The 16,451-nt window shown below is 41.0% G+C and overlaps 2 protein-coding genes across 4 annotated transcripts in view; both read left to right on the forward strand.

Moving 5' to 3' along the window:
- The window catches only part of cp110 (centriolar coiled-coil protein 110), a 26,817-nt gene extending 18,994 nt beyond the window's left edge, over positions 1-7,823 (forward strand). The window contains exons 5-10 of one of the 3 annotated variants that reach the window (XM_061679184.1): positions 641-742; positions 1,133-1,249; positions 2,585-2,683; positions 2,820-2,936; positions 4,923-5,005; positions 6,233-7,823. In XM_061679184.1, the coding sequence (XP_061535168.1) occupies positions 641-742; positions 1,133-1,249; positions 2,585-2,683; positions 2,820-2,936; positions 4,923-5,005; positions 6,233-6,389 (675 nt within the window). In that variant the 3' untranslated portion in view covers positions 6,390-7,823. The remainder of the gene's footprint in view (positions 1-640; positions 743-1,132; positions 1,250-2,584; positions 2,684-2,819; positions 2,937-4,922; positions 5,006-6,232) is intronic. The other 2 variants (XM_061679185.1, XM_061679186.1) reach the window with 2 other exon arrangements.
- A 1,584-nt stretch (positions 7,824-9,407) lies between these two features.
- sirt7 (sirtuin 7) lies at positions 9,408-16,169 on the forward strand. The gene is given in 11 exon segments (XM_061679188.1): positions 9,408-9,609; positions 9,611-9,691; positions 9,770-9,907; positions 10,140-10,244; positions 10,320-10,390; positions 10,488-10,560; positions 10,637-10,735; positions 11,695-11,931; positions 12,329-12,409; positions 12,520-12,626; positions 14,783-16,169. Coding segments are annotated over 11 exon segments (1,218 nt in total). The 5' UTR covers positions 9,408-9,585; the 3' UTR covers positions 14,985-16,169.
- Positions 16,170-16,451: the final 282 nt, after the last annotated feature.

The following is a 16,451-nucleotide window of genomic DNA, read 5'->3' on the forward strand; positions in this document are numbered from 1 at the left end:
TTCCTCCATCTCCAGCTTGTATCAGTACATGTTCTCGGTCGGTGTTTTCGCCCTGTTAATAACGGACTCTGTTTAATTGATATATCCTTCACAACAATATAATGAACTTAAGCTGTGAAAATAAAAATGCTTATTTTCGCCTCCCCTCCACCCTGCTGTGATTTGTGAGATGGGAGGCCAAGCTGGCTAGAGCCTTTGCTTCGAGGGAGGAGGGGAGCCAGGGAATTGACAGAAAAGAAAAGGATAATTTGTTTAATTCATGAGTGTCCGTTGTTAAGTGCCAGATCGTCCTGCCATGTGCCACTGCTAATGATTTCTTTTTCTTTGTCTCTCTCATCCCTCTCTTTGTTTTGTCTCATGCCTCTTCCGCTGTCCTTTTTGCTCTCTGGCTGTATTATTTCTACATTCTCTCCTGTCTCATTATCCCCATCGTCCCTTTCCTGTGCCCCATACCTGCACTTCTGCCTCTTTCTCTCTACCCTCAATTAATTTCTTCCTCCTGCCTCATTTGCTCTCCTTTCCAATTCAATATTTGCCAACCTTGTCTGCTCCCAAATGATGCTGGTGCTCATACATTCACACACGCATGGTCCTGTCTTACTATTCTGCGACCTCATGTCTGCCTGACTTCCCTTCTTAGGCACTCACAGTGCGTTACTGCTTGCTCCAGAGCTCGTCCTTCCCGTGCTCTCTGTCAGGCTCTCATCTTGGGGACACTGTGACATTCTCAAAGCTCTCTCAGGTATTACTATTGTGTTTGTCACTGATATGAAACCTTCTGTTGTTTATCTGTGTCTGTTCATCACCAATTGGTCTACCCTTTCAAGGAAACAAATAGTAAGTTCCCCTAACCTATGTTATCTCAGCTCTTTAATGTATGCTATCGTGCTCGAAAAAATATTAGCCTCTCAGGCTTAACTATCATCAACAAGTGAGTGACAACAACCTATCAGTTCTTTGATTCTGTATTAAAACAGTGCACGTGCATGGATGCACTAAACATATGCCAACCAAAAGACCTTGAGAGTCTGTGGGAAATTAATTGGTTGTCACTGATAGAATTAGTATTCTCCTCTCTTCCTCTCTTGTTTTCATTATTCACCCTGCTCATCACTCGTTCCCTCTTCATTAGCCCCTCAGCTCTCACCTAGAGCACTGCCGCCCCCTGCTGTTAGCTGCTGTCAAAGGCTACCTGACACGCAGACTGCTCAGGACTGCGAGAGTGGCACAGCTAGTGGGCACCATCAGGGTGAGTGAAGCCTGCCATTGTCACATCTGCCATAATTGTTGAAAGAGGGGTGCACTCATACCGTATTTTTGACATCTTAGACGATTTTTACACTGTGAGACACAATGACGAGGAAAATATCGGCAAGTGTGTGCTTGCTTCTGTTACGGTGTGTGGTGTACTAGAGATGTCCTTCTCAAGACACCACACACACATCACAATGTCTCCACTGACAATCGTGAGTCCCCTCCCTCAAACCAGATGTCTTGTTAGTGTACCAAGACTGGCCTGAGAAAGGCAGCATATTGCCACATGGCATCCGGACTGCCGGAAAATACAAAGAAGATAGAGTGCAGTGAACAGTGGTTCGGCATTCGTAAATATGTGAATTTTTTGTTTTTGTTTTTAACCTATCCTCCATTATTCTTTGAAAAACTCAATTTGTCCGTCTGCAGCAAATGTCCAAGCGGTAAACATGGACAGTGGCCAAACTGTTACAGGTGGGGTTTTTTGCCTCGAGGGAGACATTTTTGCATCGACTAATTTTTGTGGTTGACATAGCCGATTTTATTTTATTATTATTTTATTTTATTTATTTTTTCTCCTTTTTGTCTCCCCTACAGCCCTACATCAGTTTGTCGCAGATTTTAACTGTTTGTGGCATGGCAGAGTCCCCTATCCACTGTGGATAGCTTGGAAGACAAGAAGGAGTCTAAATGTCAGATTATCTCGTAACTACTAAGCTTTGCACGATCAGGATTTTTGGGGCCAATCACCGATCAGCAAGTTTAAAAAAACGATAACCGATCACCGATCCGATCACAAGATGGAGCAATGTGCCCATTTACATGACTTGTTGATTTATTGTATATACTTGTGTATTGTATACTGAGTACTGTATCCATCCATTTTCTGTACCGCTTAGCCTCACTAGGGTCATGGGTGTGCTGGAGCCCATCCCAGCTAAAAATTATTCTCTAGCATTTTAGACAAAAATTAAAACATCAATGACCTCCAGGGGGCATTCAAGGATTGGCCACTGACATAAGTTTAGGTCAGATCAATATTACAACATGAGAGCTTTGTAATTGGCTACCATTACGTTTTAAGTCACAATCATGGAGTCCTCTTTGTTGACCACACAAAATTTTACATTGAACTGATATAATCTTGTAGGCCTTTGCTGACTTTTATGATGTCGGTGAAAATGCTCAAATTCAGCCCAATTATTGGTATGTGTATGCTGCTTTAGACGAAACAATCGTGACAGCATATGAGGCATTCAAATGAATTCCTTCAATTTTAATGTTACAATTTAAATATGTGTTTTCTCCTATGATTGTGTTTTTCTTGCAGGAGACACAAAAATTCATGCAGGCTTTGCAGCTGCCTAGTCCCAGAGGTGAAATCTGTAGCCAAAATGATCGTATATTCCTGCAGCAAGTCTCTCGGCAGGTATTACATCACCCATGTTGAACCCATATGTTGAGCTGCCTCTTTTCAACGTGCATTTATTCCTTAAATAGCAAATTACCCACACCAGATACTGAGATTTCACAGTATCTGAAGTATGATTGTTTCCCTCCTCCAGCTGCGAGCGTCGCGTTACGAGATTTACGACATCTTCTTCTGCTTGTCAGTGGCTGAAAGGATGCAGCTGATTAATTTGGACAGAGAGCAGGCAAGGAAGAGAGTGCTCAGACGACAGGTAACTGACGGGTTTCATTCAAACCATGTGTGAAACACTGCTAAAGTAACTGTGAGCTTTCAAAGAGTGGTACCTTGGCTTACGAGTCCCCCAATTTTTCAAGTTTCAGTGGGTACGGGAAGTATTCAGAACCCCTTAAAATGTTCACTCTTTGTTATATTGCAGCCATTTGCTAAAATAGTTTAAGTTCATTTTTTCCTCATTAATGTACACACAGCACCCCGTATTGACAGAAAAAAACGGAACTGTTGACATTTTTACAGATTTATTAAAGATGAAAAACTGAAATATCACACAGCCATAAGTCTTCAGACCCTTTGCTGTGACACTCATATTTAACTCTGGTGCTGTCCATTTCTTCTGATCATCCTTGAGATGGTTCTACACCTTCATTGGAGTACAGCTGTGTTTCATTATACTGATTGAAATCGATTAGGAAAGCCACACACCTGTCTATATAAGACCTTACAGCTCACACTGCATGTCAGAGCAAATGAGAATCATGAGGTCAAAGGAACTGCCTGAAGAGCTCAGAATCAGAATTGTGGCAAGGCACAGATCTGGCCAAGGTTACATAAAACGTTTATGCTGCACTTAAGGTTCCTAAGAGCACAGTGGCCTCCATAATCTTTAAATGGAAGATGTTTGGGACTAACAGAACCCTTCTTAGAGCTGGCCGTCTTGCCAAACTGAGCAATCGGGGATAAGAGCCTTGGTGTGAGAGGTAAAGAAGAACCCAAAGATCACTGTGGCTGAGCTCCAGAGATGCAGTCAGGAGTTGTGGAAAGTCAACCATCACGACAGCCCTCCACCAGTCGGGGTTTAATGGCAGAGTGGCTCGACGGAAGCCTCTCCTCAGTGCAAGACACATGAAAGCCCGCATGGAGTTTTTCAGTACCAACGGTGAAGAATGGTGGTGGCTGCATCATGCTGTGGGGGTGTTTTTCCGCTGCAGGGACAGGACAACTGAATTGAAGGAAAGCTGAATGCGGCCATGTACAGGGATATCCTGGACGTAAACCTTCTCCAGAGTGCTCAGAACCTCAGACTGGGCTGAAGGTTCACCTTCCAATAAGACTGACCCTAAGCACAGAGCTAAAATAACGAAGGAGTGGCTTCAGAACAACTCCGTGACTGTTCTTGAATGGCCCAGCCAGAGCCCTGACTTAAACCCAATTGAGCATCTCTGGAGAGACCTGAAAATGGCTGTCTACCAACGTTCACCATCCAACCTGTCAGAACTGGAGAGGATCTGCAAGGAGGAATGGCAGAGGATCCCCAAATCCAGATGTGAAAAACTTGTTACATTGTTCCCAAAAAGACTCATGGCTGTATTAGCTCAAACGGGTGCTTCTACTAAATACTGAACAAAGGGTCTGAATACATATGGCTGTGTGATATTTTTGTAATTGTATGTCACTTGGTCAAAATGTTTTTGTTTTTTTTGCATTGTGAAACAAAATTTTAGTCACGAGCGAGCATCAGATGCATCCCTGCTCGCGTTAAGTGGAAAAAGGAGGAAAAAGGACTTTCAGCTGTTTATTGAACAGGACAAGCAGCCAAACAACACAAATACAGAATGAAAACACTTGCAAGGAGCATTGAGGAGACATTAGTTCAGTCAATGATGTAGGTGAAGTGAAAAAAAAGTCGCTAAACACACCAATGCACTTGTCAGCCATTTATTGAGCATGATAAGCTGCCAAAAGGAGCAGGGAGCAGACATGGAAAATCAGCTCCTAAGGTTACTCACTAGTCAATTAAAGGCAAACCAACACTTAAATGAACATGTGTGTCCAGTTCTGTTGAAAACAGGACACCGGGTTGTCTGCATCATTATAGTATTGAAAAAGATTCATTTATTCATTTGTCAGCACAGCTTTTGGTTATAGTCGGCAAAGATTCAAATGTGAGAGTATGCGCATTTCTGTGCTGCATCTGCGGGAAATACACAGAGACAAATCTGACGTGTTTTTGTTTCTTCAGATGGGCCACACAAACTGTCCAAAAGGAAAGAGTTTTTTGTCTGCTGGAACACAAAAGTCTCTACAGACTAAAAGAGGCATCTTGTGAGTATTCAGTTGTTGTCAGCGCATTTCCTGAGACCTCTAAGCCTAGTATACAAGAACAATGTCCACATGAAATATGTGGATACACTATCTCACAAAAGTGAGTAGCCTGCTCTATTTATGTAAATATTTTTGTTATAGTGATAACACCAAATTTAACACCTGAGGCTTTTTCACACTAACAAGTCACATGCCCAAGGATGGAAACTGGCTAACAAGGGCCCAATTTGGACAGTTTCACTTAGGGGTGTACTCACGTTTGTTGCCTGGTGTATAGACATTAATGGCTGTGTGTTGAGTTATTTTTGCATTTACACATTGACTACTTTGTAGAAAAGTGTCATATCTTCAGTGTTGTCCCACTAAAATATACTGTATGATAAAATATTTAAATGGTAAATGGACTGCACTTGGTGACACGGTAGACGACTGGTTAGAACGTCAGCCTCACAGTTCTGAGGACCGGGGTTCAATCCCCGGCCCCGCCTGTGTGGAGTTTGCATGTTCTCCCCGTGCCTGCTTGGGTTTTCTCCGGGCACTCCGGTTTCCTCCCACATCCCAAAAACATGCATTAATTGGGGACTCTAAATTGCCCGTAGGTGTGACTGTGAGTGCGAATGGTTGTGTATTTGTATGTGCCCTGCGATTGGCTGGCAACCAGTTCAGGGTGTACCCCGCCTCCTGCCCGATGACAGCTGGGATAGGCTCCAGCACGCCCACGACCCTAGTGAGGAGAAGCAGCTCAGAAAATGGATGGATGGACTGCACTTCACAGTCCCCAGAGTGCTTTACAAAGCCTCACATTCACCCATTCACACACACATTTCATACACCAATGTGAATGAATGCATACTTATGTTTGTGCGATACTGTATGCATCTTAGGTAACAATATAGTCTTAATAATAATATATTTTATTTCAAGTGCCTTCCAAGAAACCCAAAGACACTGAACAATAAAATAGTGGTTAAAATCTCAGAGAAAATTAATAAAATAATGTAAAATTGCATGAAGATGCATATAAGTGTACATACACATGGAAGTCGAAATGCAGGTTCAGGAAAGGGAGTAGGCAGTCTTGGATAGGTTGGTTTTGAGTCTGAAGAGAGTCTCTTGAAGAGAGGAAGAGAGTCAATGTTGCAGGTGGCTTTTATTAAATTAAACATTTTGTCCCACAGACGGAACCTTTTGTCAGCAGCTAAACCATTGTCTTGTTTTACCCTCCAGGATCCAGAAAAAGGTGTCAGAAAGACGCACAGGAGTTGTGACGACTAAACACAAGACAGGATTTACTAGTGAGCAGCCGCTCGAAACCAAGCGTGGCCAGTCGAGAACAAAGCCTGCAGCGATTTCTCAGAGATGGTACTCCAGCAGACCCCGATGACACTTGTTCATTTGGCCCCACTAAAAACTTTTTTATCTACATTTACCAAAGTTGGGCTCGCTTTGAACTACTGTAGTGTCTGATTTCCCGTATAAATTACAGAACTGGTTTCTGGTGGCCTGCAAATTGACAGTTTTGTGTGGGGATCAATAAATATAAACATCATAGCTATGCCAGTCACTATTTGCTCTCGTGAAATAACTTATGAAGCAGTTTATTTTTTATTTTTTTTTCGGTCGTTTGTTTATATGTGCCCTGCGATTGGCTGGCAACTGGTTCAGGGCGTACCCCACCTCCTGCCCGATGATAGCTGGGATTGGCTCCAGAACTCCCGCGACCCTAGTGAGGATAAGGGGCTCAAGAAATGGATGGATGGATGGATGGTCGGTCGCCCAGTGTTTCCTCATTTCAAGATGGAAAGTACAGGCACTACAGAATTATTGTCTTTGAAGAATCTGAGCAACTGACTGATTCAGTGATACGTTACAGTATTTCGAGGCCCTTGTTTGGACTTTCGTACCTAAATATGTAAATCCACTCTCCCCAAGTGTTGCCTTAATTATCTGGCCTGTTATTGGTTTGCTTTATATATCTACCTAAAATGCCTCTCGTTTTTTTTAATCCAGAGTTAAGTTTGTGTATTTATATTTGTAGGTATGTTATGTATTATTAGTTCGATAATAAACATTTTCACATAATTATCTGTGAGTACTGTGACATGTACAGTTTGTTTTGGACATACTTGGCAAAATAAAGATGATTCTGATGAGGTCAAAGGAACTGCCTGATGAGCTCAGAGACAGAATTGTGGCAAGGCACAGATCTGGCCAAGGTTACAAAAAAATTAAATTCTGCTGCACCTAAGGTTCCCAAGAGCACAGTGTCCTCCATAATCCTTAAATGGAAGACGCTTGGGACGACCAGAACCCTTCCTAGAGCTGGCCATCCGGCCAAACTGATTAATCGGGGTAGAAGAGTCTTGTTGAGAGAAGTAAAGAAGAACCCAAAGATGACTGTGGCTGAGCTCCAGAGATGCAGTCGGGAGATGGGAGAAAGTTCTAGAAAGTCACCCATCACTGCAGCCCTCCACCAGTCGGGGCTTTATGACAAAGTGGCCTGATGGAAGCCTCTCCTCAGCGCAAGACACATGAAAGCCTGCATAGAGTTTGCTAAAAAACACCTGAAGGACTCCAAGATGGTGAGAAATAAGATTCTGTGGTCTGATGAGACCAATGGCAGAGGATCCCCAAAAGCAGGTGTGAAAAACTTGCATGGCTGTATTAGCTCAAAAGGGTGCTTCTACTCAATACTTATAGCTGTGTGATCAGAATCAGAATCATCTTTATTTGCCAAGTATGTCCAAAACACAAGGAATTTGTCTCCGGTAGTTGGAGCCGCTCTAGTACAACAGACAGTCAATTTACAGAAAACTTTGGAGACATAAAGACATTGACAAAAAACAATTGTGCAAAAAGATGCAGAGTCCTCTAGCACCTAGAGCAGTTCGAATGACTAATATTGCAATAGTCCGGTGCAATGACCATTGTGCAAAGGGCGCCGAGACTTCAAGGAGTGTATGCGGTTTAAAGTGACGAGTAGTGCGATCATCTGGGACAATGTTGGTTGTGCAAATGTTACAGATACTCCTCAATCAGTGTGCAAATGGAGCAGATGCTACTCTGGCATGAGTGGCCAGTATATGCAAATAGTGCAGCATGGCGAGACAACTGCAGTGAGTGCACGAGTAATACATAATTGGCCCAACAGAAATGTGACAACGAACTCAAGTCAAAAAATTGCCAGCTTGCTGTAATGGAATTATAGGTTTTTCTTTTTTAATAAATCTGTTAATCATTTAATTGTTGACTGGAAAATGTTCAGACAGCGAAATGTCTTCATACGTGACATTTACATAGTTTAAGGCTCATATCCATTTGTAATTTGTATACGATAGTAGGCCTACTTAAGAGGTAAAATATCACCAAAAGTAACAGGCATCACGTATAAGTGACATGCAAGTTATTAGCTAATGTGAGATTTAACCTTTGTTTTTGCCAAATATTCAATTTGAAAAATATGATATCTAATATAATGGTAATTATAAGTTAAGTGTCATACGCTTACTATATAAAGTGCCAAAAGCAAACATATGGCTGCATGTAAGCGTTCAGCGCGCTTCATGTGTCTTTGGGATGCCGTAAAAACTAAGAACCCTTCATTGACAAACTGTATGTACAGCCCATAACGCAAAACAAATGCTCCCATAAACCGTAAAAGCGAGTGTTTTGTGGCACAGGCATTAGGTCTTGGCAGTGAAATAGTCACTTCCGGCTCACGCTGACTCATCGGGGAATAGCGAGGCATTGTTAGGCCTTATTCATATAATAATTCAACTTTTTTGTGTACAGAAATGGTTATTTTCTCCTTTGTGCCAAGTTTTCAAAATGGATACCATATACCATTTGTGCTTTTTACTTTTGTTATAATGTAAAGCTATAGTATGTCTTAAAAACTCCACTGTGACGCAGTAAAACTGTTCCGGCATGAAAGAGATACAGATTTTCCATTCTGCTTGACCTAACAGCCGAACAGGGCAAAAAAAATAAATAAAGCTATACTATGTAACCTTTGGCGCCCCCTAAACTCAAATTCTGCATTACAACAAAAGAACAGAGCCGTCGCTTCAATATGACAGGCAATACCCCTTAGATGATTCTGCAACGGTTTTACTATGGTTTGAGGGGCATGCGTCATTTCCGTGCGCCACCAACCGGGCCCGCACGGGAAATTAATATGGCATTCACTAAATATTACAAAAATAAGAACCTGACAAATACAGCAAGATGTTCGAGGAGCTGAATGGCTTAATCAGCATTGTGTCATCTCCTCTTATTGTTTTTCTTTCTTTTTCTTTTTTTAGCTTTAAGAACATTTCACATTTCAGTGTAGTTTTTACTGTAGCTCTACCTCTACGTAAGTGTAAATACTTTTGCCACCTTTTTTTTACTTTTGACGTGCTACGTACAAATTTGGGTTACGTTCCACAGTAAACGAAAGCCTTTACTGACAAAGCCATTTGTAAGAATGTGCGCACTCCGAGCTGCAGGGGTCGCTACACGCTTTAGCGTCAGTTTACATAAACATCCGTCCGCTGTAGTTGAAAGGAGCTTTGTTTTGAAAACGCAGCCGCATCGTAATGGCAAATGAGACGGACTGCGGCTGTCTCTTCCCGGGCGGAGAGAAAAGCTTTAGAAAAGGCCAAGATACTGCAAAGAGAAAACGAGAGGGAGATCATTAGGCTGGTAAGCTAAAAGAGAAAAATGAGTCGGCGGTAGTCCAGTTGTAGTTGACCGTGGCTGGTCTTCACTTGTGAACTTAAGGTTGGACGGATCCTGAAAAAACCCGAGTCTGAGAGGTCCGAGGAGGAGGTTTCCGTGCTTTTGCTGCACAGAGACACGGCGGAGGAGCTCTGCAAGAGGAAGTTCCGCAGAAATGAACTCAAGAGGAAGCAAGAGGAGGTAAGACAGGTTCACACACGCTTGCCCCAAAGCAAGCTTGAAGCACGTTTGTCAAAATGAATCTGAATGGTTTGTTTGTCTATATATGTGACCTGATAGGGTTAGCCGTGCTAGGCCTCAGCTCACCCATGACCCTAATGAGGAAAAGTGCTATAGAAATGGATGGACGGATGATTAATCATTATTTTATGCAGGCTTTATATTAAAAATATATATATTTTATTTCTTACAGGTGTTTGATACTGCTGATGACCTGAAGAGTAAAGTGTGGCAGCTGGCTGTGGCAGTCAAACAAGCAAAACACTTAGTGGTTTACACTGGAGCTGGAATAAGTACAGTAAGATAAACACAGATGGTTCTTTGCCTTTTTGCCTCGCCATTTCTGCCTGGCTATTACTGTTTTTAATTGTAGGCAGCGTCCATCCCTGACTACCGAGGGCCCAATGGTGTTTGGACACAACTGCAGAAGGGTCATGCAGTCAGGTGACATGCCTATTCTCTGTTATGATGTGATTTTAATTGTGCTTTAATTTGTTTAATGGGACCAGCCACGATTTCCATTGTGCCTCTTTATAAACAGCTCATCTGACCTGAGCAAAGCAGAACCGACGCTCACACACACGTGCATTAGGATGCTTTATAAGGAAATGCTGGTATGTTCTTCCCATTTGTAGAACTATACAATGGTAAGTATGTCACCACTGTTTAAAATTGTGTCCATTTATAAAGGTCAAGCATGTCGTGTCTCAAAACTGTGATGGACTTCATCTACGTAGTGGTCTTCCCAGACACGCCTTGTCTGAACTTCATGGAAACATGTTCATTGAGGTGACACAGACACACACACACTAGGGGTTGAACAACATCCCCACAAAATTTGCAGTCGACGTTAAGGAGATGATAGTCACAGGATTAGGGAAAGCTTTGCAGTAATGTAGCAATCCTGCTACCGACTGTATGGATTCTTGCCATACAGTGGCAAAATAAAGATGATTCTGATGAGGTCAAAGGAACTGCCATGACTGAGCTCAGAGACAGAATCGTGGCTGTCAATTTAAAATAATGTCCTGTTTTTGAATAGAGATGGAAATTGAAATTTATTTTTAATCCGATTCACCGATTAATTCAAAAAAACTAGACAGATTAATCTAATATTAAAATAATCGTTAGTTGCAGCCCTATAGTGAACGTATACTGGACCAAACCGAAAACTGTGACCACAAAACCGTGATATGAACCGAACTGTGGACTTTGTTAACCGATCCGCCCTTAATTCCTCTGCGCCTATTATCACGCTCTCACGTGTACAGTCTTCCAAATAAGAGGCAAACCATGCTTGTTTCAAGCGGTTTATTCATCACACTCATTTGAAGTTTATTGTAAAAATGACACATAAAACAAAATGGAATTAAACATTGTATATTTAAATCCAAAAATGTTGAACCAAACCATGTAATTTTGTGTCACGAAAGGTTTTCTCGTTATCCACTCTTGGAAACTTGATAGGCAGAGTATTTCCTGTTCAAGCATTAAATACTGTTTATACCTCTGAGCTAAATGCTTAATAGTTAAGTGCAATTATAGTGAACAGAGCTTGAGTCTGTTTTAATTATATTTTTTATTTAAGATCTGTATTATTATTATTATATATATATATTATATATTCTACATTACAACATCAATATTTATTTTTCTTACAATTAGAATTTAAAGTGAATTGTTCTTAAAAAGGATGTACTTGCATTATTATGCTCTTTTGACATGCTGCTTTTGCCTATGTCTTTCAGGTGTGTACGTCTTGTTCTCCAGTCAGGGAATATGTGCGTTTGTTCGATGTGACAGAACGCACATCCCTCCATCGGCATGCCACGGGCCGCAGGTGCTGCCACTGCGGCAGTGAACTCAGGGACACAATAGTGCACTTTGGGGAACGAGGAACCCTGGAGCAACCTCTAAACTGGAAGGGAGCTGCGGAGGCAGCCAAGGCGGCTGACGTTATCCTCTGCTTAGGTTCCAGTCTGAAGGTAGCACCTCCTATCAACCACTTTGTTTCATGTTTTTGTTAATTGTTAATTCTGCAGTGTTTATAAGATCCCAACATCGGACATGGGCCTTATTCAGATCAATTTAGAATTTACGTTATAAAATTAGTTCCCATAGATTCAATGTACATGTGCTGTGGGTAGTAGTAGTGCTTACACTGGACCCCCAAAACACATTCTCCTTCCATGGAATCAAAGTTTCCAATGGATCTAGACCAAAATTCAATATTTTCTTCTTTGGCCCACTAAAGGTATAATTATCTTTACCATTTAAAATTATTTTTAGTACACATACATTTTTCATGTACAATTAGAGGTTGTCTTGTGGGATGCATTGTGGTCCTCTATGGCCACTGTAGTTTTCCTTCTCTGTGTACAGGTGCTGAAGAAATATGCTTGTCTGTGGTGCATGAACAGACCAGCAAGCAAAAGACCCAAACTGTACATCATTAACCTCCAGGTAGAGTATTGTGAATAAAAATGTAATATACTGTAATTGGTCTTGAGCTGAAGTCCTGCGTAAGTGTATTGACCAATATTCAATACTGCAAATGAGCTCTTTTGTTTTAGTGGACACCAAAAGATGACTTCGCTGTACTAAAAATCAATGCCAAGTGTGATGATGTCATGAGTCTTCTCATGGAAGAACTTAATATCCAGATTCCTGTTTATGACAGGTATGTCAATACGTGTCAAATGCTTCCGTTATGTTGTATAACTCTGAATTCAACCAAAATTCATGGGGAAAATGTGCCAGGAAGTCACATTCTCTTAGCTCAGCCAGCGTCAGAGGATTAATTGTTTGTTTTGATAATGGTAGAGTTTTTGCAACACTTATTCGAAAGAACTCCCTCAACACCAAGGCCCTCATTTATCAAAGAGTGCGTAGAACAGGTTCTAAATTTGTTCGTACGACTGAAATTTAGAATGTGTCTCCGTACACCACAAATCACAGTGATGACAGCAGCTCGATATGCACTCGGATGACTTTGGTGCCCCTCTTAGTGCGTTCTATGTGCAGTTTCACTGTTCTACCACAAGGTTTTGTGTGTACTCCTGGTGAGAGCTAATTGTAAATTTACACAGTCCAACTTGAGAAGTCCCAGTGATGGGTTGATGAGGCCTCATGAAGCGTTGTGGCACATTAGGAAAACTATTGATACAGTGTTGGTACTGTGTGTTGTGATAGTGTGATGTTGCTTATTGATTTGTGTCTGAGGCAGAAAGTTTTAAAATTGTTTTTCATACATTTATTTAAAAAAGGTTTTACTAGTGTTTTGGGATTTAGGTGGTGTTTTTCAAAGTAATTTCTCCAGCTTTGGAGAACTCTCTCACACAAGGCACTGGTGGGGCTTGTGTGCCTAAAAACTGTAACGACCGCCAAAAGAGGTTTAAATATACTTACATTTTAAGATTAACTTAATTAAATTTCGCAACCATATCTAACCATTTTCACAAACCTTTCAAAATGTGGTGGCTCATAATGCAATTCAGCACTAGCTGGTCCAACGCAAGCTTCCTGGAAGCTTGATGTTAAAAAAATGAAATAGCCTTCCTAAAAGAATATTGTATAAATTGTGACTTATTTTCCACGCCTCGATCGCTTTGTGCAAGAAGGTGGTTTTATTTACTTAGGATGTTTCAGTCAAACTTATGCGACATTTAAGTTTCAGTCAATGAAATGAATCATTTAAATTATAGTTACTTTGAAATGGATTTTAATACTGATGGGTTAAGCGGAAACTCAGAGGAACAGGATTGCTGATGCTATTGGGGGGGATATGAGACCAAAATGGTCCCACGTGGTGGAAAACCTTTTTTCTTTTGGGGTCTGTATCACAATGGCTTGAAGGGAAGAAATTGTGCTTCAAAAGATCTGTGATTTTTTTTTGGCAGAGACGCATCCACTTGAGAGATGCACGTCCTTTTAAACACAATTTCCCCTAAGTTGTCATGCAGTGACAGGTACGAGCAATACACCGGCTGCATCGGTCACTCTACTCACTTAGTGATAGGCGCACCGGCACGGGGTTTCGTCCCGTGTACTCGGCACACGCGTTGACGCATTGGTGTTGCCGGACCCATTACTAATATATCCCATTCTCTGGATGGAAGTGTTCGTGCACACACTTAACACATAATTCTGAGCGTACGCACGCTTGATAAATGAGGGCCCAGGTGTTTAGAGAATAACACTGCAAGTTATGGTTAAATATGTAGACTTGACATTCAAAGCAATAAGATTTTATCAGTGTCCCAACACTTCTGACCAGCTTGACTGAGACACTTGGTCACTCGAGTTGTTAACAAAATGAAGTATTTTGTTGTTTTTTATATTTTAAAGTGGTTAATTTCATTTACATGTATGTCACAAATACATTTTGGAAAAATGATATGCGTGAGGTGCAACTGGGTCAACAATCACCTTCACATCACAGCTTTGCCTTTGACATTAAGATGTTAGTGTTTTGTTTTTAACATATTACAGCAGTTTCCTTGTTTTTATACATGTATGACAATTAAATATGTTGCTTCAAACCTTTCCTGTACAGTTTATATTTTACGATGGTGACAGTTTGAGCCTAGAACAGATTTATCCATTCCATTATTTCCTATGCTGATAATTGTTTCAAAATGGGGACAAATGGGAGGGCAATCTTGAGCTTGTGTTCAACCTCAGAGTTTCATTATATTCATAGAATTTCAGCATCTTGGTGTGTGTGAGACCGAGTCATGTATGTGTAGATAGAAATCGGTGTATTGTTGTTATTCCTCCAACACGTTAAGTCCAACAGACAAGGTATTGATGAAATGTTTTGTTTTGTCTCTTCAGGGCAGAAGACCCTATCTTCAGCCTTGCCGCACCTCTGCAGCCTGAGGATGAGAACAGCCACACCCGTGCCATCATAGCTCCCCACGCTGGTCCCGGTGACTCCTTTTGTGACCCTGACAACGCTGCAAAAGCCACGGGGGTGCAGGGTGGGTGGTTTGGAAGAGGCTATGGCAAAGGAAGGAAGAAGAAAAAAGCAGCCTAGAGGCGAATTATGGACAAGAACATTGCAGAGTACCACTGATGACTCAACTGGATTCATCGATCAGTGCACAAAGTCTTATTGAGGTGCTAGTGTCTTTTTCCTTCATTAATGGTTGATAATGTGTGTGATGGAATACGTGAGGATTTTGAGTCTGAATGTATAAATGCATTGACATAGCATCTGTTATTTATTTATGAAACAAAACAATGGTTTAAGTTTAGTGAGCACCGAGTTACTTTTTTGTCACCTCTGGGTCAAAGAATGGGGTAACTCTTAATGTGTCAAAGCTGCTTCCAGCATGTTTACACAGCAGGTTGGTAACGTTTTGGTGCCCCAGTGGGACCTCTAGTGGCACCGGATGTTATATGGAACCATAAACTGCTTTGTTCAAAATATTATTGGGACTTTCCCTGTGTAGTCATGAGGTGTTGCACAATATCGTATTATTGCCGCGATCAGTGGGTGTTTATATGTGGTTGTTTGTATGTACTTGCATACAACCATTCTGCAAACGTTTAAGTAAATGACTCAGTGAAAAGTGTACTTTTACCTGAAATTGAATTATTGAATATTAGTTTGTCGTGAAATGATAATGGCTTCATTACAGTAAGCATAATTCATACACATTAGCAGTGATAGTGGTTCTTCGGCATGTTGTTTCCAAGTGGTAAATTACTGCAACAAGTTTTGGCAGCTCGTCCAATGACAGTTTTCCACAATTGTATTATGTAAATTCCAATTTTTTTTTTCTGCATCAATGAATGTACCAACTTCCATTTAACTTTATGCTGATGTACCTGATGTCAATTGATTTGCTTACTTATTGCCTGACCTCACAGACCTACCTTAAGTACTGGGTCTGTACTGTTTACAATGTTTTTCTAATGTAAATCACAGTAAGAGTAAGGCAAAGCTATGTTTTTTTTGTTTTGTTGATTCTTATGATAATTACGGTTTACAGAGTTGAGGTTGAAGTACATTATGCCCATTTATTTGTCTCAGGAAGTTTACGTGGGACCAAAGTAACCATATCAAGTGATGGACCACAGTTACAAACACTCGTGCCAGAGTTACATATGAAGATGAATAAGTTCCTTCTCTATTTTGCAAAAAAAAGACTGGAAATTTGCTTCATGTGAGTCAATAAACCATGCTTTATTTTGACATTGTTTTGTCATGAAGATATCCAGGACTTTGTATTAATGTTTTACAAATGGATAATTTCCCATCTTCTTCAATAATGACACAAAGTTACCAATCTTGATGATTTAGTAAATATTTTAACTGTCCAAAGAGTCATTTGTTCAAGATGCAATTTTATTTCACAGGACCGTTAACATCCAGCCATCCTTTTTCTATAGCGTTTGTTCTCATAGCGTGTGGTGGGTGAGCTGCAGCCAACGACAAGGTCAATTGGTTTGTTTTGGTTGTATACTGAAGACATTTGGGTTTCAGATCAAAAGAATC

This window comes from Phycodurus eques, chromosome 6 (genome assembly GCF_024500275.1).
Source record: "Phycodurus eques isolate BA_2022a chromosome 6, UOR_Pequ_1.1, whole genome shotgun sequence".
NCBI classification, from domain to species: domain Eukaryota; kingdom Metazoa; phylum Chordata; class Actinopteri; order Syngnathiformes; family Syngnathidae; genus Phycodurus; species Phycodurus eques.